The sequence below is a fragment of the Oncorhynchus tshawytscha genome, linkage group LG25 (genome assembly GCF_018296145.1).
Source record: "Oncorhynchus tshawytscha isolate Ot180627B linkage group LG25, Otsh_v2.0, whole genome shotgun sequence".
NCBI lineage: Eukaryota > Metazoa > Chordata > Actinopteri > Salmoniformes > Salmonidae > Oncorhynchus > Oncorhynchus tshawytscha.
Genome location: NC_056453.1, coordinates 44,196,060 through 44,222,440, shown reverse-complemented (window position 1 = coordinate 44,222,440; position 26,381 = coordinate 44,196,060). Strand labels below are relative to the sequence as shown.

General features: G+C 45.4%; 1 protein-coding gene and 1 long non-coding RNA gene across 2 annotated transcripts in view; both read right to left on the bottom strand.

Moving 5' to 3' along the window:
• Nucleotides 1–1,830: 1,830 nt before the first annotated feature.
• On the bottom strand, nucleotides 1,831–5,932 carry LOC121840745. The gene is made up of 2 exons (XR_006079877.1): nucleotides 3,393–5,932; nucleotides 1,831–3,336 (listed from the first exon to the last, which is right to left on the bottom strand). It is a non-coding gene; the product is annotated as an uncharacterized LOC121840745 (long non-coding RNA).
• Nucleotides 5,933–15,011: 9,079 nt separating this feature from the next.
• The window catches only part of LOC112223947 (cAMP and cAMP-inhibited cGMP 3',5'-cyclic phosphodiesterase 10A-like), a 52,258-nt gene continuing 40,888 nt past the window's right edge, over nucleotides 15,012–26,381 (bottom strand). Inside the window, exons 15-20 of the mRNA XM_042305844.1 lie at nucleotides 26,096–26,251; nucleotides 22,103–22,275; nucleotides 20,089–20,200; nucleotides 17,706–17,786; nucleotides 17,377–17,465; nucleotides 15,012–16,219 (exon numbers count right to left, since the gene is read on the bottom strand). Of these exons, the coding sequence (XP_042161778.1) occupies nucleotides 15,808–16,219; nucleotides 17,377–17,465; nucleotides 17,706–17,786; nucleotides 20,089–20,200; nucleotides 22,103–22,275; nucleotides 26,096–26,251 (1,023 nt within the window). The 3' untranslated portion in view covers nucleotides 15,012–15,807. The remainder of the gene's footprint in view (nucleotides 16,220–17,376; nucleotides 17,466–17,705; nucleotides 17,787–20,088; nucleotides 20,201–22,102; nucleotides 22,276–26,095; nucleotides 26,252–26,381) is intronic.

Genomic DNA, 26,381 nt, shown 5'->3' with positions numbered 1-26,381 from the left:
ATCAAGAAGTCAAATAATTGATATGGTGTCATTCTGTATTTGTTACTGCCAAACATAGAAAGAAATATCTGAAAATATACATTTTTTTCTCTATTAGGCTACAATCAGCCTGATTCTAGGCTTTTAGTAGCTAAAACAGACATACCGTGCTGAAGCACTGTGAAACAGTCATGGAAGCTCACACAGGTAGAATACATTGGTGCTTTCAGGAATATTTTGATAAAACTCATCATCATTAATACTCTCTTACATTTACAGCTGAGACATTCCTCCGTTATACCACGTCTAAGAACATTCTTAATAACAGTTATAACACATCTAAGAACATTCTTAATAACAGTTATAACACACCTAAGAACATTCGTATAACAGTTATAACACATCTAAGAACGAATGTACTACGAATGTATAACACTTATGACGTGTCTAGACCATTCTGCTTCTCTTCATGTTCACGTTGTACAAAACCAAAAAGGCCCGACATTTAAAACAATTTATTCGTATAAAAAATATAAATTAGTTGAAATGTTTAACTCTAAGAAAAATAACAGTCATAATAACAATAGCAATAATAATATAATAACATTGATAATAATTTTCTTTAAAAAAAAGAAACTGAACAGAAATAGAATGTATCCCAAATGGCACCCTATTCCCTACATAGTGCCCTACATTTGACCAGAGCCCTATGGCACCCTATTCCCTATGTAGTGCCCTACATTTGACCAGAGCCCTATGGGATAGGGTGTCATTTGGGACACATACGAGGGTAGATGATGGTGCTGGGAAGCAAGGAGTCACAGTGCAGTGTAGTGAGGCTTCACCGACTTACAAAAAATGGGGGTGGAGGGAGTGAGGGAGTGAGTGTGGGAGGGAGTGTGGGAGAGAGGGAGTGTGGGAGGGAGTGTGGGAGAGAGGGAGTGTGGGAGGGAGTGTGGGAGAGAGGGTGGGAGGGAGGGTGGGAGGGAGTGAGGGAGTGTGGGGAGGGAGTGAGGGAGTGTGGGAGGGAGAGAGGGAGTGTGGGAGGGAGTGTGGGAGGGAGGGTGGGAGGGAGGGTGGGAGGGAGTGAGGGAGAGAGGGAGTGTGGGAGGGAGAGAGGGAGTGTGGGAGGGAGTGTGGGAGGGAGGGTGGGAGGGAGGGTGGGAGGGAGTGAGGGAGAGAGGGAGTGTGGGAGGGAGAGAGGGAGTGTGGGAGGGAGTGTGGGAGGGAGGGTGGGAGGGAGGGTGGGAGGGAGTGAGGGAGAGGGGAGTGTGGGAGGGAGAGGGGAGTGTGGGAGGGAGTGTGGGAGGGAGGGTGGGAGGGAGGGGGGGAGGGAGTGAGGGAGAGAGGGAGTGTGGGAGGGAGAGAGGGAGTGTGGGAGGGAGTGTGGGAGGGAGGGTGGGAGGGAGGGTGGGAGGGAGGGTGGGAGGGAGTGAGGGAGAGAGGGAGTGTGGGAGGGAGAGAGGGAGTGTGGGAGGGAGTGTGGGAGGGAGGGTGGGAGGGAGGGTGGGAGGGAGGGTGGGAGGAAGTGAGGGAGAGGGAGGGAGGGAGAGGGAGTGTGGGAGGGAGTGTGGGAGGAAGTGAGGGAGAGAGGGAGGGAGTGAGGGAGTGTGGGGTGGGGGGCAGTCAAAAGCTCAAAACACACTTTTTCATGCACAAATGCTCACACACACACGCTCACACACACACACGCTCACACACACACACGCTCACACACACACACACTCACACACACACACGCTCACACACACACACGCTCACACACACACACGCTCACACACACAGACACGTGTACACAGAGTCAGAAAGTGCACGACCGCCGTTGTGAGTTAGCACCACATAAAGCATACAGCGGATTTGTTCCTAATTTAATTCTAGCATGTATGCATTATCATCATTTATACACGTATCACTGCGTAAATGTAAAGCCCAGCATTATCATAATTTATACACGTATTACTGTGTAAAATCATTATCATTTATACACGTATCACTGCATAAAATCATTATCATTCTACACATATTACTGTGTAAAATCATTATCATTCTACACATATTACTGTGTAAAATCATTATCATTCTACACATATTACTGTGTAAAATCATTATCATTCTACACATATTACTGTGTAAAATCATTATCATTCTACACATATTACTGTGTAAAATCATTATCATTCTACACATATTACTGTGTAAATGTAAAATCAGATAAATAACAGGCCTGGGGTCAGTTCCAAATGCAATTGCAGTCAATAAAGTATGTAAACCAAATTCCAATTCCCAAATGTTTCTAATTGAATAGCATTGAAGACAATTGGACAATTGGAATTGACATTTCAGTTTGCTTCTTAAATTGACTGGAATTCAAATGGACCCCAACTCTGACAAATCAGTAGGAGTTCAGTTTAGGTCTATTGGTGTGGATCTTCTTGGTTGAAAGGTACTGGAAGCAGTTCTGAAAGGTAACGCAGCTAGCCTGGTTCCAGATCAGTTTTTGTGTGTTTTTTTTGTCGCTCTTATCAACTCCACAGCTCATTGTCACATGACAACGAGTGACCAGGAGTTGGAATGATAGCACAAAAAAAAAAGACTGGCACAGACTGGCACTCAGGCTATAAACGCAGCAGGTTTCTGTAGTTGATGGGTGTCTTACCCCTATTACACATAGCCTGGTCCCAGATCTGTTTGTGCTGGTGTGACAATGGGAGAAAAAACTATTGGAGTAGGTAAGACAGCATAGCCGGTGAACAGATCTGGGATCAGGATATATAGACCACCTGGAATCATCATCCATTATATTTATCATCGTAATAACATTCATTACAATGTACATTCAATCACAGCTTTGGGTCAACAGTAGTACTAGTCTTTCCATAAGTACGTTAGCAGGTATTTCAGGGTTTCTGGAAGATGTTCATATAGGAGGAACAGAACAGTGGCAACTGACTGCACACATAGTACTGACCATAGTACTGACCATAGTACTGACCATAGTACGACCATAGTACTGACCATAGTACTGACCATAGTACTGACCATAGTACTGACCATAGTACGACCATAGTACTGACCATAGTACTGACCATAGTACTGACCATAGTACTGACCATAGTACTGACCATAGTACTGACCATAGTACTGACCATAGTACGACCATAGTACTGACCATAGTACTGACCATAGTACTGACCATAGTACTGACCATAGTACGACCATAGTACTGACCATAGTACTGACCATAGTACTGACCATAGTACTGACCATAGTACTGACCATAGTACTGACCACTGACCACCACTTGTTTTCTTTCTTGGATTACCTGACGTTTAGGGGCCTCCCTTCGACTGCCCTCATCTCAGCTCAACAGTCAAATTGCCCTCATCTCAGCTCAACAGTCAAATTGCCCTCACCTCAGCTCAACAGTCAAATTGCCCTCATCTCAGCTCAACAGTCAAATTGCCCTCATCTCAGCTCAACAGTCAAATTGCCCTCATCTCAGCTCAACAGTCAAATTGCCCTCATCTCAGCTCAACAGTCAAATTGCCCTCATTTCAGCTCAACAGTCAAATTGCCCTCACCTCAGCTCAACAGTCAAATTGCCCTCATCTCAGCTCAACAGTCAAATTGCCCTCATCTCAGCTCAACAGTCAAATTGCCCTCATCTCAGCTCAACAGTCAAATTGCCCTCATCTCAGCTCAACAGTCAAATTGCCCTCATCTCAGCTCAACAGTCAAATTGCCCTCATCTCAGCTCAACAGTCAAATTGCCCTCATCTCAGCTCAACAGTCAAATTGCCCTCATCTCAGCTCAACAGAGTCAAATTGCCCTCATCTCAGCTCAACAGAGTGAAATTGCCCTCATCTCAGCTCAACGGAGTGAAATTACCCTCATCTCAGCTCAACCGAGTCAAATTGCCTTCATCTCAGCTCAACAGGGTGAAGTTAACCTCAGCTCAGCTCAACAGAGTCAAATTGCCCTCATCTCAGCTCAACAGAGTCAAATTGCCCTAATCTCAGCTCAACAGTCAAATTGCCCTCATCTCAGCTCAACAGAGTCAAATTGCCCTCTTTTCAGCTCAACAGAGTCAAATTGCCCTCATCTCAGCCCAACAGAGTCAAATTGCCCTCATCTCAGCTCAACAGAGTCAAATTGCCCTAATCTCAGTTCAACAGAGTCAAATTGCCCTCATTTCAGCTCAACAGAGTCAAATTGCCCTCATCTCAGCCCAACAGAGTCAAATTGCCCTCATCTCAGCTCAACAGAGTCAAATTGCCCTCTTTTCAGCTCAACAGAGTCAAATTGCCCTCAAATCAGCCCAACAGAGTCAAATTGCCCTCATCTCAGCTCAACAGAGTCAAATTGCCTTCATCTCAGCTCAACAGAGTCAAATTGCCCTCATCTCAGCTCAACAGACTCAAATTGCCCTCTTTTCAGCTCAACAGAGTCAAATTGCCCTCATCTCAGCTCAACAGACTCAAATTGCCCTCATCTCAGCTCAACAGAGTCAAATTGCCCTCATCTCAGCTCAACAGACTCAAATTGCCCTCAGCTCAGCTCAACAGACTCAAATTGCCCTCATCTCAGCTCAACAGACTCAAATTGCCCTCATCTCAGCTCAACAGAGAGTGAAGTTCCTTACAGAACACGTGATCTCACGTGACCATTGTGATTCTACGTGAAGTTAATGTGATAACATGTGAAGCAACATGTGATAACATACAACTACACGTGATCACATGTGAAAGCATGATCTCATGTTAAATACATGTGAAATAAATGTAACAACATGGAGCTGCAAAATTTCAACACATGACACCATGACACCATGACACTACACATGACAACATTTGAGCACATCAAAACGCAGGGGTCAAATGTCACTGAGAATATTTTACTGTGAAAGGCATCCTTGAAGTTATTTGAGTTTAAAGGTCCTGAACAGTCATTTTGAAAAGTACTTTTTCCTCTCACGACTAACTCCCAGGAAGTTTTAAAAGACAGGCTGAGTGGGCGGGGAGCTCGTCTTGACTGACAGCTCAACTTAAAGCCACTTGGACGCAGTGACCAGTGTTGCAGTCAAATCATCTCAAACTAATTTCAAAACTACATCAATGATATAATTTTGGTTTTTATACGTCTCCCGTTTGGCATGTCCCTTATGATGCGGTTCACAGCAGCTCTGACGGATGTGTTGCCCTGACAACTGCGTCTAAGTTTTGAACGACCCCCCCCACCCCCCCCATTTTTTAGGGTAAACGTTTAATTATATTTGCTGACACAGTAGAGTAGCTGCCTAGCTATATAAACCACACCCCTTTGCAAACACGCCTTCTCCAATGTTGGTTACAAGGCAGGACTTATTTAAATGAAGTAAGAGAATATCATGTTACCATTGGTGTATTCAAATGAGAGTTAAGGTCACCTTGTCCTCTTAATAATGAATCCAAGTGTTTGACTTGGGGGAAAACAGTAACTTCATGATCAAACTTTATCAATGTAGAAGAAACAGTCAGTTTTTCATACTTTGATCTGGTTTCCTTCAAATATCATCACATTTCATGAGAAACATAATTTTAACTGTTCATGACATTTTTTAACAGTCATAGTCCACTCCAGGTTTTGTCTATTTCCCGGTTTGTTCAGGGATGTCCCCAAGGACGGTTTTAGGACGTTCTTAGAGGTTTCTGTCTAGTTGAGGTGAAAATAAGGGAAATCTACAACTAGTTACTGTATTTTTACAGCTAAATCCATTACTTGGGACTGAACCGCATTAAGGATTTAAACTTAAAATCTCTTGGTTGCTAGCTACCTAAAGTTCCTGCTGTGGCACCTGGTTTGTGGACATAATGGAGATCAGCAAGAATCCATTTCTGCACTTTGCCTAAAGTTGCCGTAAAAATAAAGTAAATATACAGTACCAGTCAAAAGTTTAGACACACCTGCTCATTCAAGGGTTTTTCTTTATTTTGACTATTTTCTACATTGTAGAATAACAGTGAAGACATAAAAACTATGAAATAACACATATGGAATCATGTAGTAACCAAAAAAACGGTTAAACAAATCAACATATATTTTATATTTGAGATTCTTCAAAGTAGCCACCCTTTGCCTTGATGACAGCTTTGCACACTCTTGCCATTCTCTCAACCAGCTTCATGAGGTAGTCACCTGGAATGCATTTCAATTAACATGTGTGTCTTGTTAAAAGCTAATTTGTGGAATTTCTTTCCTTGTTAATACGTTTGATCCAATCAGTTGTGATGTGACAAAAGGTAGGGTTTGTATACAGAATATAGCCCTATTTGGTAAAAGACCAAGTCCATATTATGGCAAGAACAGCTCAAATAAGCAAAGAGAAACGACAATCCATCATTACCTTAAAACATGAAGGTCAGTCAATATGGAAAATTTCAAGAACTTTGAAAGTTTCTTCAAGTGCAGTCGCAAGAACCATCAAGCGCTATGATAAAACTGGCTCTCATGAGAACCGCCAAAAGGAAAGGAAGACCCAGAGATACCTCTGCTGCAGAGGATAAGATCATTAGAGTTAACTGCACCTCAGTTTGCTGCCCAAATAAATGCTTCACCGAGTTCAAGAAACAGACACATCTCAACATCAACTGTTCAGAGGAGACCCGGTGAATCAGGCCTTCTAGGTTGAATTGCTGCAAAGAAACCACTACTAAAGGACACCAATAACAAGAAGAGACTTGCTTGGGCCAAGATACACAAGCAATTGGACTGGTGGAAGTCCAAATATCAGACACGGAGTAGGTGAATGGATTATCTCCGCATGTGTGGTTCCCACCGTGAAGCATGGAGGAGGTGGTGTGATGGTGCTTTGCTGGTTACACTGATTTATTTAGAATTCAAGGCATACTTAACCAGCATGGCTACCACAGCATTCTGCAGCAATACACCATCCCATCTGTTTAGTGCTTAGTGGGACTATCATTTGTTCTTTTAACAGGACAATGACCCAACACATCTCCAGGCTATTTGACCAAGAAGGAGAGTGATGGAGTGCTGCATCAGATGACCTGGCCTCCACAATCACCAGACCTCAACCTAATTGAGATGGTTTGGGATGAGTTGGACTGCAGATTGAAGGAAAAGCAGCCAACAAGCGCTCAGCATATGTGGGAACTCCTTCAAGACTGTTGGAAAAGCATTCCTCATGAAGCTGGTTGAGAGAATGCCAACAGTGTGCAAAGCTGTCATCAAGGCAAAGGGTGGCTACTTTGAAGAATCTCAAATATAAAATATATTTTGATTTGTTTAACACTTTTTTGGGTTACTACATGATTCCATATGTGTTATTTCATAGTTTTGATGTCGTTACTATTATTCTACCATGTAGTAAATAGTCAAAATAAAGAAAAACCCTTGAATGAGTAGGTGTGTCCAAACCTTTGACGGGTACTGTATATAACTTGAAGGTGGCATTTCTATAAAATGACAGTATGCTGCTGCTGTCATTCTGATTCAATTACTGTAAAACTTCCGCTGTGACAACAATTGGGACTCAGACTAAAATGGGAGCTAAACCACCAGATTTATGAGCGTGAAAGTGATATGGCCATAGACAAATGGGCATTTCTGCACTGCTAAAAGTTGCCCAGAATCAAGTAAATCATTGTCCAATTAAGGACACTTGATGTAGAGTATAAGAGCATGCGTTGCCATACCTCCATAATCATTTTGTTATCGCGCCTCCCTCGAAGGTCAGGAGAATTTTTGTTTTGCAAAAACAGTTTAAATAGGTTGCTGGCTCCCAGCGGCAAGATTTTGATTGGATGATACTCTTGAAGAACCCTCAACCCCACACTCCCGTAGAAGGGGTGCTGTGTTTCATGTGCGTCACTGTTTTCCGCCAGGGCAGTTGTTGCCTATGCTGGTTTCAAGTGCTCGTTTTCAATTTATCAAGTGTGGTCGACAGTCTGCAATTTTTATTTAATACAATTTAAAGTGGATTACGCTGGTGAAGTCAAACGTCTCAACATGTTTTAAACCACTCTGGTGACAAACAGACTTTTCTTCATTTGTCCGCATGGCTGCTGGCTGCACTTCGCTAACACCTAAAATATTCTGAATATCGCACATTATTTTGTTTTTGTAAGGACCCCAACAAACCGAGGCAGTTATTATTAGCCAGCTAGCTTGCTGGCTACAGTGGGCCACTTTGTAGGCAAACTGAGCTGCTAGCTAGCTAGATAACTTTAGTAGTGATGGTAGCAGTGGTGGTGGTGGTGGTAGTGATTGTGGTGGTGGTGGTAGTAGTGATGGTGGTGGTGGTGGTGGTGGTGGTGGTAGTAGTGATGGTGGTGGTGATGGTAGTAGTGATGGTGGTGATGGTAGTAGTGATGGTGGTGGTAGTAGTGATGATGGTAGTAGTGATGGTGGTGGTGGTGGTAGTGGTGGTGGTGGTGGTGGTAGTGGTGGTGGTGGTGATGGTGGTAGTAGTGGTGGTGGTAGTGGTGGTGGTAGTAGTGATGGTGGTGGTAGGAGTGATGGTGGTGGTGGTAGTAGTGATGGTGGTGGTGGTGGTAGTAGTAATGGTGGTGGTGGTGGTAGTAGTGGTGGTGGTGGTGGTGGTGGTAGTAGTGATGGTGGTGGTGGTAGTGATGGTTGTGGTGATGGTAGTAGTGATGGTGGTGGTGGTAGTAGTGGTGGTGGGGTGGTGGTAGTAGTGGTGGTGGTGGTAGTAGTGATGGTGGTGGTGGTGGTAGTAGTGATGGTTGTGGTGATGGTAGTAGTGATGGTGGTGGTGGTAGTAGTGGTGATGGGGGTGGTAGTAGTGATGGTGGTGGTGGTGGTAGTAGTGATGGTGGTGGTAGTGGTGGTGGTGGTAGTAGTGATGGTGGTGGTAGTGGTAGTAGTGATGGTGGTGGTAGTAGTGGTGGTGGTGGTAGTAGTGATGGTGGTGGTAGTAGTGATGGTGGTGGTGGTGGTAGTAGTGATGGTGGTGGTAGTAGTGATGGTGGTGGTGGTGGTAGTAGTGATGGTGATGGTAGTAGTGATGGTGGTGGTGGTGGTAGTAGTGATGGTGGTGGTAGTAGTAGTGATAGTGGTGGTGATGGTAGTAGTGATGGTGGTGATGGAAGTAGTGATGGTGGTGATGGTAGTAGTGATGGTGGTGGTGATGGTAGTAGTGATGGTGGGAGTGATGGTGGTAGTGGTGATGGTAGTAGTATTGATGGTAGTAGTGATGGTGGTGGTAGTAGTGATGGTGGTGGTGATGGTAGTAATGTTGGTAGTGATGGTGGTAGTAGTGATGTGGTGGTGGTGATGGTGGTGGTAGTAATGTTGGTAGTGATGGTGATGGTTGTAGTGATGGTAGTAGTGATGATGGTGGTAGTGATGGTGGTAGTAGTGATGTAGTATTGATGGTGGTAGTGATGGTTGTAGTAGTGGTGGTAGTAGTGATGGTGGTGATGTTAGTTGTAGTGATTGTGATGGTGGTGATGGTGGTAGTAGTGATGGTGGTGATGATGGTAGTAGTGATGGTGGTGGTGATGGTAGTAGTGATGGTGCTGGTGGTAGTAGTGATGGTGGTGATGATGGTAGTAGTGATTGTGATGGTGGTGATGGTGGTGATGATGGTAGTAGTGATGGTGGTGGTGATGGTAGTGATGGTATGAGTGGTGGTGGTGGTAGTAGTTATGGTGGTAGTGATGGTGTTGGTAGTGATGGTGTTGGTAGTGATGGTAGTAGTGATAGTGGTGATGGGATAGTGATGGTGATGGTGGTGATGGTAGTGATGGTGGTACTATTAGTGATGGTGGGGATGGTAGTAGTGGTGGTGGTGGTAGTAGTGATGGTGGTGGTGGTGGTAGTAGTGATGGTAGTAGTGATGGTGGTGGTAGTGATGATGGTGGTAGTGTTGGTGGTAGTGATGGTAGTGGTAGTAGTGATGGTAGTGATGATGGTAGTGATGGTAGTAGTGGTGGTGGTAGTGATGATGGTAGTGATGGTGGTAGTGATGGTAGTAGTGATGGTGGTAGTAGTGATGGTAGTGATGATGGTAGTGATGGTAGTAGTGGTGGTGGTAGTGATGATGGTAGTGATGGTGGTAGTGATGATGGTAGTGATGGTGGTAGTGGTGATGATGGTAGTACTGGTGGTGGTAGTAGTGATGGTAGGGATGATTGTAGTGGTGGTAGTAGAGATGATGGTAGTAGTGATGGTAGTGATGATGGTAGTGATGATGGTAGTAGTGATGGTAGTGATGATGGTAGTGGTGGTGGTAGTAGTGATGGTAGTGGTGGTGGTAGTAGTGATGGTAGTGGTGATGGTAGTGATGGTGGTAGTAGTGATGATGGTAGTGGTGGTGGTAGTAGTGATGGTAGTGGTGGTGGTTGTAGTGATGGTAGTGGTGATGGTAGTGATGGTGGTAGTAGTGATGATGGTAGTGGTGGTGGTAGTAGTGATGGTAGTGGTGGTGGTAGTAGTGATGGTAGTGATGATGGTAGTGGTGGTGGTAGTAGTGATGATGGTAGTACTGGTGGTGGTAGTAGTGATGGTAGTGATGATGGTAGTGATGATGGTAGTGGTGGTAGTAGTGATGATGGTAGTGATGGTGGTAGTAGTGATGATGGTAGTACTGGTGGTGGTAGTAGTGATGGTAGTGATGATGGTAGTGGTGGTGGTAGTGATGATGGTAGTGGTGGTGGTAGTAGTGATGATGGTAGTACTGGTGGTGGTAGTAGTGATGGTAGTGATGATGGTAGTGATGATGGTAGTGATGATGGTAGTGGTGGTGGTAGTGATGATGGTAGTGGTGGTGGTAGTAGTGATGATGGTAGTGATGATGGTAGTGATGATGGTAGTGGTGGTGGTCGTAGTGATAATGGTAGTAGTGATGGTAGGGATGATGGTAGTAGTGATGATGGTAGTGGTGGTAGTAGTGATGATGGTAGTGGTGGTAGTAGTGATGATGGTAGTAGTGGTAGTAGTGATGATGGTAGTAGTGATGATGGTAGTGGTGGTAGTAGTGATGATGGTAGTGGTGTTAGTAGCGATGATGGTAGTAGTGGTAGTAGTGATGATGGTAGTAGTGATGGTAGTGATGGTGGTGGTAAAGCGCCTATTTTGCTTCAAATCATCCCCTCAATATTTAATGGTCAATTACCATTTGTGATCAAGTAGCCTACCAATTATGTTTTTAAAGGCGCAATCTGTAATTGATACATCCATTTTTGGACATTTAAAATATTGATATGCAGTGCATTCAGACATTATTCAGACCGCTTGACTTTTTCCACATTTTGTTACGTTACAACATTATTCTAAAATTTATAAAATAGTTTTTTTTCACTCATCAATCTACACACAATATCCCGCAATGACTCATTTTTTTTGTTGCTAATTTAAATATATATAAAAAAAATGAAATATCACATTTACATAAGTATTCAGACCCTTTACTGAGTACTTTGTTGAAGCATCTTTGGCAGTTATTACAGCATCGAGTCTTCTTGGATATGATGCTACAAGCTTGGTACACCTGTATTTGGGGAGTTTCTCCCATTCTTCTCTGTAGATCCTCTCAAGCTCTGTCAGGTTGGATGGGGAGAGTTGCTGATCAGATCTCTCCAGAGATGTTCGATCAGGTTCTGGAGCAGGTTTTCATCAAGGATCTCTCTGTACTTTGCTCCGTTCATCTTTCCCTCGATCCTGACTAGTCTCCCAGTCCCTGCCGCTGAAAAACATCCCCACAACATGGATCTGCCGCCACCATGCTTCACCGTAGGGATGTTGCCACCACCATGCTTTACTGTAGGGATGGTGCCAGGTTTCCTCCAGAAGTGACGCTTGGCATTCAGGCCAAAGAGTTCAATCTTGGTTTCATTGTTTCTCATGGTCTGAGAGTCTTTAGGTGCCTTTTGGCAAACTCCAAGTGGGCTATTATGTGCCTTTTACTGAGGAGTGGCTTCCGTCTGACCACTCTACCATAAAGGCCTGATTGGTGGAGCGCTGCAGAGATGGTTGTGCTTCTGGAAGGTTCTCCCATCTCCACAGAGGAACTCTTGAGCTCTGTCAGAGTGACCATCGAGTTCTTGGTCACCTCCCTGACCAAGGCCCTTCTCCCCCGATTGCTCAGTTTGGCTGGGCGGCCAGCTCTAGGAAGAGTCTTGGTGGTTCCAAAATTCTTCCATTTAAGAACGATGGAGGCCACTGTGTTCTTGGGGACCTTCAATGCTCCATAAATGTTTTGGTATCCTTCCCCAGATCTGTGCCTTGACACAATCCTGTCCCTCATGGCTTAGTTTTTCCTCTGACATGCACTGCCAACTGTGGGACCTTATATAGACAGGTTTGCGCCTTTCCAAATCATGTCCAATCAATTGAATTTACCACAGGTGGACTCCAATCACGTTGTAGAAAGATCTCAAGGATGATCAATGGAAACAGGATGCACCTAAGCTCAATGTTGAGTCTCATAGAAAAGGGTCTGAATACTTATATAAATAAGGTATCTGTTTTTTATTATTAATACATTTTCAAAAATGTAAAAAAAACAAAAAAATATAGTTTTCATTATAGACTATTGTGTGTCGATTGCTGACGGTTTGCTTTTATTTAATACATTTTAGAATAAGGCTGTAACATAACAAAATGTGGAAAAAGTCAAGGGGTCTGAATACTTTCCGAAGCGACTGTATGTGCATTGATCCTTCACGAATATTACTTGTAAATGGCTCATGAGCTTAGTTCAACTGTTAAGTACCCTTATCAGAACCCAACATTTTTAGCTTATCTTACTGTATAGCCTCAAAACATGGCTAATACTATCCTTTTGATATCATGGGTGGTCAGTCCCTTGCATATATAGCTGTCTTTGCTTATATTGAGAGTGGTTTCATTTCTCCAGCCTCATCCCCCAGCTCTTCACAAAAACAGTTTTGAATTGCAGAGAATTGCAAACAACCTTGAAAAAAAAAAAGTGAAAAAAAAAGATTGCATCTTGACATTTTATCCAATGGGGTAAATCATATTAAATATTAAATCATATTAAATCATATTAATTTAATGTATCTCAACGGCTTTATGAATACAACAGTAAATAGTCAGGGAAATAACAAAGAACATTACTGTTGATCTCAGGTTATTGAGGTATATACTATTTTTCACAAAATATTTGTTTTCAAATTATAAATGATACTTGTATGTGAAAAGCAATGAAAAGAAAGATCGCACTCCTTATGTCGGCCATCTTGACAATGTTCTGGCTATCAATGGATATCTATAGATTTTTTATAAATATTGTATCAATGTGTCTGTTCTGCTCCTCCTGTGTGTTAAGACCTCTTGACTCAGGAGCTGTTCTAGTTGGTAAGATAGTGCAAACAGATCTGGGACCAGGCTACAAGGAAAGCCTAAAAACAGACTGATTGCCCATGGTTCTGTGTTCTAGAACCTAAAGACTGATTGCCCATGGTTCTGTGTTCTAGAACCTAAAGACTGATTGCCCATGGTTCTGTGTTCTAGAACCTAAAGACTGATTGCCCATGGCTCTGTGTTCTAGAACCTAAAGACTGATTGCCCATGGCTCTGGGTTCCAATAATCAGACAAAATACTGACTTGTAGTCAGTTGCAGGTTCCCGTGGCAACACCAGTGGCTGATAGCACGGTGGTGGGGTGCAGACCTGGGTTCAAAGACTATTGGAAATCTTTCAAATACTTTTAGTGATTGCTTTAGTCTGCATAGATGGGCGGGGTTTAAACTCGCAGCTCCTCTATTTATTCCATTATGCCAGGCAAGCTCAATCAAGCCCAGATAAAGTATTTGAAATTATTTTAAATGTTGTTTGAACCCAGGTCTAGGGGCCAATTCTGCATGGAACATTGTGACTTTCGTGTGACACGGCCAGCTAAGTGTTAACATTATCTAACTCAGCCCCGCTGGGTCACATTTAGTCTGTCTGTGCTTTGATAATTAGACGCCGTGAGGGGATTTCTGCTCTGTTTTGCCATCTCTGAATAGAATAATATGTATGTTCTGTCTGTCTTCATTCAAGTACTCCAAAAACATTATTTTTTTTGCTCAAAGTGACAAAAAACATTCTAGAAGACATTCTAGAGGCTTCTTTTCGACAACATGATAAACATTCTTTCTGTCTGTCTTTTTTTAGAACCAACAACCTCCTTCCAAGTAGTTTGGCATGGGATAAGTCATTCAGTCTACCACAGCAAGCAAACAAACAGTACCATTTCAATAGGCTGCGACCCCAAATGGTATCATATCTCCTCCAGAGTTCACTACCTTTGACCAGGTCCTACAGGGGGATAATTTGTCCAGAAGTTAAGAGGAATTTATATCCGTTATGTTGGGTCCTGGTCAAAAGTAGTGCTTTCGGAGATAGGCTACCGTTTCATGAAGTCAGAACCAACAAACAAAACAGTCCACATTTCACATCTTGCATTTTAATATAAAGGTTTAGAGTGTAAAGACTAAGGCCTCTGCATATCCAGAACATAAAACAAACCTGCCAAAATAAACAATAAAATTGGATTCACGTTAAAATCAAATCAAAACAAACAAAAACGCAGACATACAGATCTATTCAGAAAGATCTGGACTGGTTCCCAAGAAGTGGAGTGGATCAGGTGACTGGTGGATCCGGTGGTTGGTGGATCAGGTGGTTGGTGGATCAGATGGTTGGTGGATCAGGTGACTGGTGGATCAGGTGGTTGGTGGATCAGGTGACTGGTGGATCAGGTGGTTGGTGGATCAGGTGACTGGTGGATCAGGTGGTTGGTGGATCAGGTGACTGACTGGTGGATCAGGTGGTTGGTGGATCAGGTGGTTGGTGGTTGGTGGATCAGGTGGTGGATCAGGTGGTTGGTGGATCAGGTGGTTGTTGGATCAGGTGGTTGGTGGATCAGGTGGATGGTGGATCAGTTGACTGGTGGATCAGGTGGTTGGTGGATCAGGTGGTTGGTGGATCAGGTGGTTGGTGGATCAGATGGTTGGTGGATCAGGTGACTGGTGGATCAGGTGGTTGGTGGATCAGGTGGATGGTGGATCAGGTGACTGGTGGATCAGGTGGTTGGTGGATCAGGTGACTGGTGGATCAGATGGTTGGTGGATCAGGTGATTGGTGCCGAATCCCCACTCGGCTGTATTCATCAGTGACAAACATTTTGCAACGGAAATCGTAAAACAACTGTTTCTTATTGGACCGGCTCAGGTAGTCTCTCCCTGTTTCGGCCCGTTTGTTTGCGTTTGGTGCCTAATGAACACACCCCTGCGGTCCTCTGTCCGTGTCTACGGGAGTGGTGTCACCGTCTGTGTTACCTCCTCTCCTCCCTCACCCAATGAGGTAACTGTGTGTTTCTGAAAATAATCCCCTTGTCAGTAAATCCACCAATCATCTACCCTCGTCCCTACGCATGTTTCCCGCCCCTTCCTGTTGCAGAAGGAATTGAGTCGCTGACACAGGAAGTCCAGACAGGAAGTACACACACCTGCTGGCAGGGGACATTGTGAGGGCGTGTGGTAGTGAGGGCGTGTGGTCGTGAGGGCATGTGGTAGTGAGGGTGTATTGACTTGCGTGGTAGTGAGGGCGTGTGGTAGTGAGGGCGTGTGGTAGTGGGGGCGTGTGGTAGTGAGGGCATGTGGTAGTGAGGGCGTGTGGTAGTGATGGCGTATTGACTTGCGTGGTAGTGAGGGCATGTGGTAGTGAGGGCATGTGGTAGTGAGGGCGTGTGGTAGTGAGGGCGTGTGGTAGTGAGGGCATGTGGTAGTGAGGGCGTGTGGTAGTGATGGCGTATTGACTTGCGTGGTAGTGAGGGCGAGCAGTGGCTTCACTACTAGTCAGTTGTCCACCTTCACAGGGCCTGAGTCAGGGTTAGATGGTTCCTCCATGCTGGGCTCTACCCTGGGGTCAACAGGCTCTACCCTGGGGTCAACAGGCTCTACCCTGGGGTCAACAGGCTCTGCCCTGGGGTCAACAGGCTCTGCCCTGGGGTCAACAGGCTCTGCCCTGGGGTCAACAGGCTCTACCCTGGGGTCAACAGGCTCTGCCCTGGGGTCAACAGGCTCTGCCCTGGGGTCAACAGGCTCTGCCCTGGGGTCAACAGGCTCTATCCTGGGGTCAACAGGCTCTGCCCTGGGGTCAACAGGCTCTGCCCTGGGGTCAACAGGCTCTGACGGAGCCCACACTCCTCTCACTCCACTGTCCTCCTCCTCTCCATTCACTATCTTCTCCCACTGGCCAAGGTTCTCCCTGTGGAAAAACAATCATACTAGGATCAAAAGGCCAGTAGGAAGACAGTGTGTGTGTGTGTGTGTGTGTGTGTGTGTGTGTGTGTGTGTGTGTGTGTGTCTATGTGTGTAGTATATGGTGTGTAGTCTATGTAATATATGGTGTGTAGTCTATGTAGTATATGGTGTGTGTAGTCTATGTAGTATATGGTGTGTGTAGTCTATGTAGTATATGGTGTGTGTAGTCTATGTAGTATATGGTGTGTGTAGTCTATGTAGTATATGGTGTGTGTAGTCTATGTAGTATATGGTGTGTGTAGTCTATGTAGTATATGGTGTGTGTAGTCTATGTAGTATATGGTGTGTGTAGTCTATGTAATATATGGTGTGTGTAGTCTATATAATATATGGTGTGTAGTCTATGTAATATATGGTGTGTGTAGTCTATGTAATATATGGTGTGTGTAGTCTATGTAATATATGGTGTGTAGTCTATATAATATATGGTGTGTAGTCTATGTAATATATGGTGTGTAGTCTATGGTGTGTAGTCTATGTAATATATGGTGTGTAGTCTATATAATATATATGTGTAGTCTGTGTATATGGTGTGTAGTCTATATAATATATGGTGTAGTCTATAAATATATGGTGTGTGTCTATGTAATATATGGTGTGTAGTCTATGTAATATATGGTGTGTAGTCTATATAATATATGGTGTGTAGTCTATGGTGTGTAGTCTATGTAATATATGTGTAGTCTATGTAATATATGGTGTGTAGTCTATAGTCTATGTAATATATGGTGTAGTCTATGTAGTCTATGTAGTCTATATATGGTGGTGTAGTCTATGTAATATATGGTGTGTAGTCTATGTAATATATGGTGTGTGTAGTCTATGTAATATATGGTGTGTGTAGTCTATGTAATATATGGTGTGTAGTCTATGTAATATATGGTGTGTAGTCTATATAATATATGGTGTGTAGTCTATGTAATATATGGTGTGTAGTCTATATAATATATGGTGTGTAGTCTATATAATATATGGTGTGTAGTCTATGTAGTATATGGTGTGTGTAGTCTATATAATATATGGTGTGTAGTCTATGTAATATATGGTGTGTAGTCTATGTAATATATAGTCTATGTGGTTGGTGTATTGTATGTTACTCACTTGCAGGCTTGTAGCAGAGGGCCAGAAGGGGGGAAGAGCTCAGATAAGGTGGTATAACATGGGAGTGCAACAGCATTGTAGAACCCCACCTACAGACACACACAAGGAGAATGTATGTGGTTGGATAGGAACAACAATGGGACTGGATGGGAAAGCAACATGATGTAAACTATGTGGAGTGGAGCTGTTGTTTCCACCTACACCTGTCTCAGGTCAGTAAAGGGGCGGGGACAAGGGGCACAACTTGCCAGAATGAGACGCAGCCTAGGTAATGTTCTTAGTGTGTGTGTGTGTGTGTGTGTGTGTGTGTGTGTGTGTGTAGTTCTTACCTGCCCCTGAGGAACCTCTTCCTTCTTATCTCTGTCCATCATAGGGATGGGCTGTATACCTATCTTCTTCATCTCATCCCCCTGTAGAGGAGAGGAGGAGGAGGAGGAGGAGAGGAGGAGGAGAGGAGGAGGAGGAGGAGGAGGAGTCTAAGGAGGAGGTGGGTAGGAGGAGGAGATGAGGAGGAGGAGGAGGAGGAGGAGGAGGAGAGGAGGAGGAGGAGGAGGAGGAGGAGGAGGAGGAGGAGGAGGAGGAGGAGGAGGAGGAGGAGGAGGACCCACCTGTGGAGGAGGAGGAGGGAGGAGGAGGAGGAGGAGTCGGAGTAAACTATGTGGAGTCGGAGGAGGAGGAGAGGAGGAGTCATAGGGAGGAGGAGTCGGAGGAGGAGGAGGAGGAGGAGAGGAGGAGGGAGAGAGGAGGAGGAGGGAGGAGGAGGAGGAGGAGGAGGAGGGGAGGAGGAGGAGGGAGGAGTAGAGGATGAGGAGGTGGAGAGGAGGAGGAGGAGGAGGAGGAGGAGGAGGAAGAGGAGGAGGAGAAGAGGAGGAGGAGGAGGAGGTGGAGAGGAGGAGGAGGAGGAGGAGGAGGAGGAGGAGGAGGGGGAGGTGGAGGAGGAGGAGAAGGAGGAGGGAGGAGGAGGAGGAGGAGGAGAGGAGGAGGAGGAGAAGGAGGAGAGGAGGAGGAGGAGGAGGAGGAGAGGAGGAGAAGGAGGAGAGGAGGAGAGGAGGAGGAGAGGAGGAGAGGAGGAGGAGAGGAGGAGGAGGAGGAGGGAGAGGAGGAGGGAGGAGGAGAGGAGGAGGAGGAGGAGAGAGAGGAGGAGGAGGAGAGGAGGAGGAGAGGAGGAGGAGGAGGAGAAGGAGGAGAGGAGGAGGAGGAGAAGGAGGAGAGGAGGAGGAGGAGAGGAGGAGAAGGAGGGAGAGGAGGGAGGAGGAGGAGGAGGAGGAGGAGGAGGAGGAGGGAGAGGAGGAAGAGGAGGAGGAGAGGAGGAGGAGGAGGGAGAGAGGAGGAGGAGGAGGAGGAGAGAGAGGAGGAGGGGGTGGAAAGGAGGAGGAGAGGAGGAGGAGAGGAGGAGAGGAGGAGGAGGAGGAGGAGGAGGGAGAGGAGGAGGAGGTGGAGAGAGGAGGAGGAGGAGAGGAGGAGGAGGAGGAGAGGAGGAGGAGGAGGAGGAGAGGAGGAGGAGGAGGAGGAGGAGGAGAGAGGAGGAGGAGGAGGAGGAGGAGGAGGGAGGAGGAGGAGGAGAGGAGGAGGAGGTGGAGGAGGAGAGGAGGAGGAGAGGGGGAGGAGGAGGAGGAGGAGGAGGAGGAGAGAGGAGGAGAGGAGGAGGAGGAGGAGGAGGAGGAGGGAGGAGGGGGAGGTGGAGGAGGAGGAGGAGAAGGTGGAGAGGAGGAGGGGAAGGAGGAGAGGAGGAGGAGGAGGTGGAGGAGGAGAGGAGAAGGAGGAGGAGAGGAGGAGGAGGAGGAGGAGGAGAGAGGAGGAGGAGGAGGAGGAGGAGGAGGAGAGAGGAGGAGGAGAGGAGGAGGAGTCGGAGAGGAGGAGGAGTCGGAGGAGGAGAGGAGGAGGAGGAGAGAGGAGGAGGAGGAGGAGGAGGAGAGGAGGAGGAGGTGGAGAGGAGGAGGAGGTGGAGGAGAGGAGGAGGAGGAGAGGAGGAGGAGGAGGAGGAGAGGAGGAGGAGGTGGAGAGGAGGAGTATTCATAATTCATTCATAATCCATTCATAACCCAATCATTCATAAATCATTCATAACCCATTCATTCATAATCCATTCATAATTCATTCATACACCATTCATTCATAATCCATCCATTCATAATTCATTCATAACCCATTCATTCATAATCCATTCCTAACCCATTCATTCTTAATCCATTCATAACCCATTCATTCATAATTCATACATAACCCATTCATTCATAATCCATTCATAACCCATTCATTCATAATTCATACATAACCCATTCATTCATAATTCATTCATTCATAATCCATTCATTCATAATCCATTCCTAACCCATTCATTCATAATTCATTCATAATCCATTCAGTTATAATTCATTCAGAACCCATTCATTCATAATTAATTCATTCATTCATAATTCATTCATAATTCATTCGTTATTAATGAACTCTTTACAACAGTAGTATTGTAGTACACTCTTAGAAAAGAAGGTGCTACCTAGAACTGCAAAGGGTTCTTCAATTGTCCCCATAGGATAACCCTCTGAAAATATATATTTTTTTGTTCCAAGTGGAACACTTCCGCTCATACAATGTTCTACGTGGAACCCTTTCACCATCAAAGTGTTCAACCTGTAACCTAAAAAGATTCTCTTTTGGGGACAAACAATGAACCCTTTTGGTGGTTGAGTGTGGTGAGTTATACTACTGTACCTCAGCCCAGAACTCAGCGTAGATATCATTGGCTGTGAGTCGCGTGATTGGCCACAGCTTGGTAACGGAACACAGGTCACATGCTGTCATCATCAGACCAATCACACGGTCCCTGGGGAAAGAGAAGTATTTGTTTTTATTTATTTATGATTTATTTATATCTACAGTGCATTCAGAATGTATTCAGACCCCTTGATTTTTCCCACATTTTGTTACATACAGCCTTATTCTAAAATGGATTAAATAAATAAAAATCCCTCATCAATCTACACACGACCCTAAGCACACAGCCAAGACATCGCAGGAGTGGCTTCGGGAAAAGTCTCTGAATGTCCTTGAGTGGCCCAGCCAGAGCCCAGACTTGAACCTGATTGAAAATCTTTGGAGAGACCTGAAAATAGCTGTGCAGCGACGCTCCCCACTTATGTAAATGTAATATTTCATTCATTAATTTTTTTTACGTTTGCAAAAATGTCTAAAAAACAGTTTTTTCTTTGTTATTATGGGGTATTGTGATGTCATTATGGGGTATTGTGATGTCATTATGGGTTATTGTGATGTCATTAGGGGGTATTGTGATGTCATTATGGGGTATTGTGATGTCATTATGGGGTATTGTGTGTAGATTGATGAGGAAAAAAAGCTATTTAATTTTAGAATAAGGCTGTAATGTAACAAAATGTGGAAAAAGTCAAGGGGTCTGAATACTTACCTAATGCACTGTATTTCCAGATGCATGAGAATGAGTGTAGTTGTCCCCTGATTCGATTAGTGTTTTCTAACTGATGTCATGCTGACCCAAACCACCGTGATGCTGACCCAAACCACCGTGATGCTGACCCAAACCACCGCGATGCTCACCCAAACCACCGTGATGCTGACCCAAACCACCGTGATGCTGACCCAAACCACTGTGATGCTGATCCAAACCACAGTGATGCTGACCCAAACCACTGTGATGCTGACCCAAACCACCGTGATGCTGACCCAAATCACCGTGATGCTGACCCAAACCATCGTGATGCTGACCCAAACCACCATGATGCTGACCCTAACCACCGTGATGCTGACCCAAACCACCGTGATGCTGACCCTAACCACCGTGATGCTGACCCAAACCACCATGATGCTGACCAAAACCATAGTGCTGCTGACCCAAAACCACAGTGATGCTGACCCAAACCATCGTGCTGCTGACCCAAACCACCATGATGCTGACCCAAACCACAGTGCTGCTGACCCAAAACCACAGTGATGCTGACCCAAACCACCGTGCTGCTGACCCAAACCACAGTGATGCTGACCCAAACCACCGTGATGCTGACCCAAACCATCGTGCTGCTGACCCAAACCACCATGATGCTGACCCAAACCACAGTGCTGCTGACCCAAAACCACCATGATGCTGACCCAAACCACCGTGCTGCTGACCCAAAACCACAGTGATGCTGACCCAAACCACAGTGCTGCTGACCCAAAACCACAGTGATGCTGACCCAAACCACCGTGATGCTGACCCAAACCACCGTGACGCTGACCCAAAACACAGTGATGCTGACCCAAAACACAGTGATGCTGACCCAAAACACAGTGATGCTGACCCAAAACACTGTGTGATAAAATAGTTTTTTTTCTCTCTTTACGTTGACCTGTTCAGCACAGTTCCAGTAACTATAGTGGATGTGTAACCATGGTAGCTCAGTAAGCTTGGTCTGATTTGGCTTGGTTCAGTTCAGCTATTTAGTGTGAGAGCTCTTATTTAACCTGTGACATGTGCCGGTGGTTGTTGCGGTCCAGTGTGTGTGTGTGTGTGACCTCTAACCTGTGTTGGTGGTTGTCCAGGTCCAGTGTGTGTGTGTGTGTGTGTGTGTGTGTTGTGACCACTAACCTGTGTTGGTGGTTGTTGCGGTCCAGTGTGTGTGTGTGTGTGTGTGTGTGTGTGACCACTAACCTGTGTTGGTGGTTGTTGTGGTCCAGTGTGTGTGTGTGTGTGTGTGTGTGTGTGACCTCTGACCTGTGTTGGTGGTTGTCCAGGTCCAGAGCTCCAGTGCTCAGTAGTTCAGCTAGCTGTTTGCGGTTGCCGAAGTAGAGCGCCAGGTCTGTAGCGATGATGGCCTTGTGGATGACCTCTAGAACTTGCTCGTACTCAATGGAAGTCAGGTTGGAGAAAATATTGTGCCCTTCCAGCTATGGGAAACAAAGAGATCAATAAAAAGCAAAAGCTCTGCTTATGAGGCGTTCGGCTCAGCTAGGCTTAGGAGGGATAGCCAGAGGGTACGACCTGAGGCGGAGAAACCAAAAAAAGTGTTAAACAAATCAAAATATATTTTATATTTAAGATTATTCAAAGCAGCCATCCTTTGCCTTGATGACAGCTTTGCACACTCTTGCCATTCTCTCAACCAGCTTCATGAGGTAGTCACCTGGAATGCATTTCAATTAACATGTGTGTCTTGTTAAAAGCTAATTTGTGGAATTTCTTTCCTTGTTAAAACGTTTGAGCCAATCAGTTGTGTTGTGACAAGGTAGGGGTGGTATACAGAAGATACCCCTATAACCAAAGAGAAACGACAGTCCATCATTACTTTAAGACATGATGTCCATATGGAACATTTCAAGAACTTTGAAAGTTTCTTCAAGTGCAGTCACAGAAACCATCAAACGCTGTGATGAAACTGGCTCTCATGAGGACCACCACAGGAATGGAAGACCCAGAGTTACCTCTGCTGCAGAGGATAAGTTCATTAGAGTTACCAGCCTAAGAAATTGCAGCCCAAATAAATGCTTCACAGAGTTCAAGTAACAGACACATCTCAACATCAACTGTCCAGAGGAGACTGTGTGAATCAGGCCTTCTTCATGGTCGAATTGCTGTAAAGAAACCACTACTAAAGGACACCAATAATAAGAAGAGACTTGCTTGGGCCAAGATACACGAGCAATGGACATTAGACCAGTGGAAATCTGTCCTTTGGTCTGGAGTCCAAATTTGCTGTGTCTTTGTGAGATGCAGAGTAGGTGAACGGATGATCTCTGCATATGTGGTTTCCAACGTAAAGCTTGCAGGAGGAGGTGTGGGGTTGCTTTGCTGGGGACACTGTGATTTATTTAGAATTTAAGGCACACTTAACCAGCATGGCTACCACAGTATTCTGCAGCGATACACCATCCCATCTGTTTTGCGCTTAGTGGGACTATCATTTGTTTTTCAACAGGACAATGATCCAACACACCTCCAGGCTGTGTAAAGGCTATTTGACCAAGAAGGAGTGTGAAGGAGTGCTGCATCAGATGACCTGGCCTCCACAGTCACCTGACTTCAACCCAATTGAGATGGTTTGGGATGAGTTAGACTGCAGAGTGAAGGAAAAGCAGCCAACAAGTGCTCACCATGTGTGGGAACTCCTTCAAGACTGTTGGACAAGCATTCCAGGTGAAGCTGGTTGAGAGAATTCCAAGTGTGTGCAAAGCTGTCATCAAGTCAAAGGCATTCTTCTACTTTGAAGAATCTCAAATATAAAATATATTTAGATTTGTTTAACACTTTTTTGGTCACTAAATGATTCTACATGATATGTGTTATTTCATAGTTTTAATGTCTTCACTATTATGATGTAGAAAATAGTAAAAACTGTACTTTTGACTGTTACTGAATGTAATGTATTGTCATAAAGTAAAATTTTAAAGATAACATTCGCCCCCTTATCTCACCTTATTTGCTCACATCGTATATAGACTTGTTTCTACTGTATTATTGACTGTATGTTTGTTTTACTCCATGTGTAACTCTGTGTTGTTGTATGTGCCGAACTGCTTTGCTTTATCTTGGCCAGGTAGCAATAGTAAATGAGAACTTGTTCTCAACTTGCCACCTGGTTAAATAAAGGTGAAAAAGGTAACTCTACAATTCAATCAAAAAGAAAATGCACCATGGGAAATATGCAAATGAGGCTTTAAACCATACAGTGCTCCATTAACACCCAAAATGACTTACTGTAACAGTGTTAATCTGTTACATTACAGAGTGTTCCATTAACACCCAAAATGTAACATTATAATCAGAGTATGTTTTACACTCTGTAGACCATGTGTGGGTGTGGTATTCCTACCTGGTGGATGGATACAGTCTGGGAGAAGTGGTAGTCCTACCTGGAGGATGGATACAGTCTAGGAGAAGTGGTAGTCCTACCTGGTGGATGAATACAGTCTTGGAGAAGTGGTAGTCCTACCTGGTGGGTGGATACAGTCTGGGAGAAGTGTTATTCCTACCTGGTGGATGGATACAGTCTGGGAGAAGTGGTAGTCCTACCTGGTGGATGGATACAGTCTGGGAGAAGTGGTAGTCCTACCTGGTGGATGGATACAGTCTGGGAGAAGTGGTAGTCCTACCTGGTGGATGGATACAGTCTGGGAGAAGTGGTATTCCTACCTGGTGGATGGATACAGTCTGGGAGAAGTGGTAGTCCTACCTGGTGGATGGATACAGTCTGGGAGAAGTGGTATTCCTACCTGGTGGATGGATACAGTCTGGGAGAAGTGGTAGTCCTACCTGGTGGATGGATACAGTCTGGGAGAAGTGGTGTGGATCCTACCTGGGAGAAGTGGATGGATGGACAGTCTGGGAGAAGTGGTGTGTCCTACCTGGTGGATGGATACCTGGTGGATGGATACAGTCTGGGAGAAGTGGTGTGGATCCTACCTACCTGGTGGATGGATACAGTCTGGGAGAAGTGGTATTCCTACCTGGTGGATGGATACAGTCTGGGAGAAGTGGTGCCTGGTGGATGGATACAGTCTGGGAGAAGTGGTGTTCCTACCTGGTGGATGGATACAGTCTGGGAGAAGTGGTGTGTCCTACCTGGTGGATGGATACAGTCTGGGAGAAGTGGTAGTCCTACCTGGTGGATGGATACAGTCTGGGAGAAGTGGTGTAGTCCTACCTGGTGGATGGATACAGTCTGGGATGGTCAATACCTGGTGGATGGATACAGGTGGTAGTCCTACCTGGTGGATGGATACAGTCTGGTGGATGGATACAGTCTGGGAGAAGTGTATCCTACCTGGTGGATGGATACAGTCTGGGAGAAGTGGTGTACCTGGTGGATGGATACAGTCTGGGAGAAGTGGTAGTCCTACCTGGTGGATGGATACAGTCTGGGAGAAGTGGTAGTCCTACCTGGTGGATGGATACAGTCTGGGAGAAGTGGTGTAGTCCTACCTGGTGGATGGATACAGTCTGGGAGAAGTGGTGTTCCTACCTGGTGGATGGATACAGTCTGGGAGAGAGGATGGATACAGTCTGGGAGAAGTGGTAGTCCTACCTGGTGGATGGATACAGTCTGGGAGAAGTGGTAGTCCTACCTGGTGGATGGATACAGTCTGGGAGAAGTGGTAGTTCCTACCTGGTGGATGGATACAGTCTGGGAGAAGTGGTGTGTCCTACCTGGTGGATGGATACAGTCTGGGAGAAGTGGTGTTCCTACCTGGTGGATGGATACAGTCTGGGAGAAGTGGTAGTCCTACCTGGTGGATGGATACAGTCTGGGAGAAGTGGTGTGTCCTACCTGGTGGATGGATACAGTCTGGGAGAAGTGGTGTTCCTACCTGGTGGATGGATACAGTCTGGGAGAAGTGGTGTTCCTACCTGGTGGGTGGATACAGTCTGGGAGAAGTGGTATTCCTACCTGGTGGATGGATACAGTCTGGGAGAAGTGGTGTTCCTACCTGGTGGATGGATACAGTCTGGGAGAAGTGGTAGTCCTACCTGGTGGATGGATACAGTCTGGGAGAAGTGGTAGTCCTACCTGGTGGATGGATACAGTCTGGGAGAAGTGGTGTTCCTACCTGGTGGATGGATACAGTCTGGGAGAAGTGGTGTGTCCTACCTGGTGGATGGATACAGTCTGGGAGAAGTGGTGTTCCTACCTGGTGGATGGATACAGTCTGGGAGAAGTGGTGTAGTCCTACCTGGTGGATGGATACAGTCTGGGAGAAGTGGTATTCCTACCTGGAGGATGGATACAGTCTGGGAGAAGTGGTGCTGCTCCATTGTAGATGTGCTGTACAAGGCAGCTAGAGGATGGTCAAACTTCTGCAGGTAGGTGTTACTGTATCCTCGATGGTCCAGATCATGACATAGACAGGCTATCAGCAGACCCTTCTTCTGTTGATGGGGGAGAGGATGCAGGAGAGAGGATAGGGGAAGAGAGAGAAAGGATGGGGAGAGAGAGAGAAGATAGGGGGAGAGAGAGTTAGGATAGGGGGAGAGAGAGCCAGGAGGGGGAGAGAGAGAG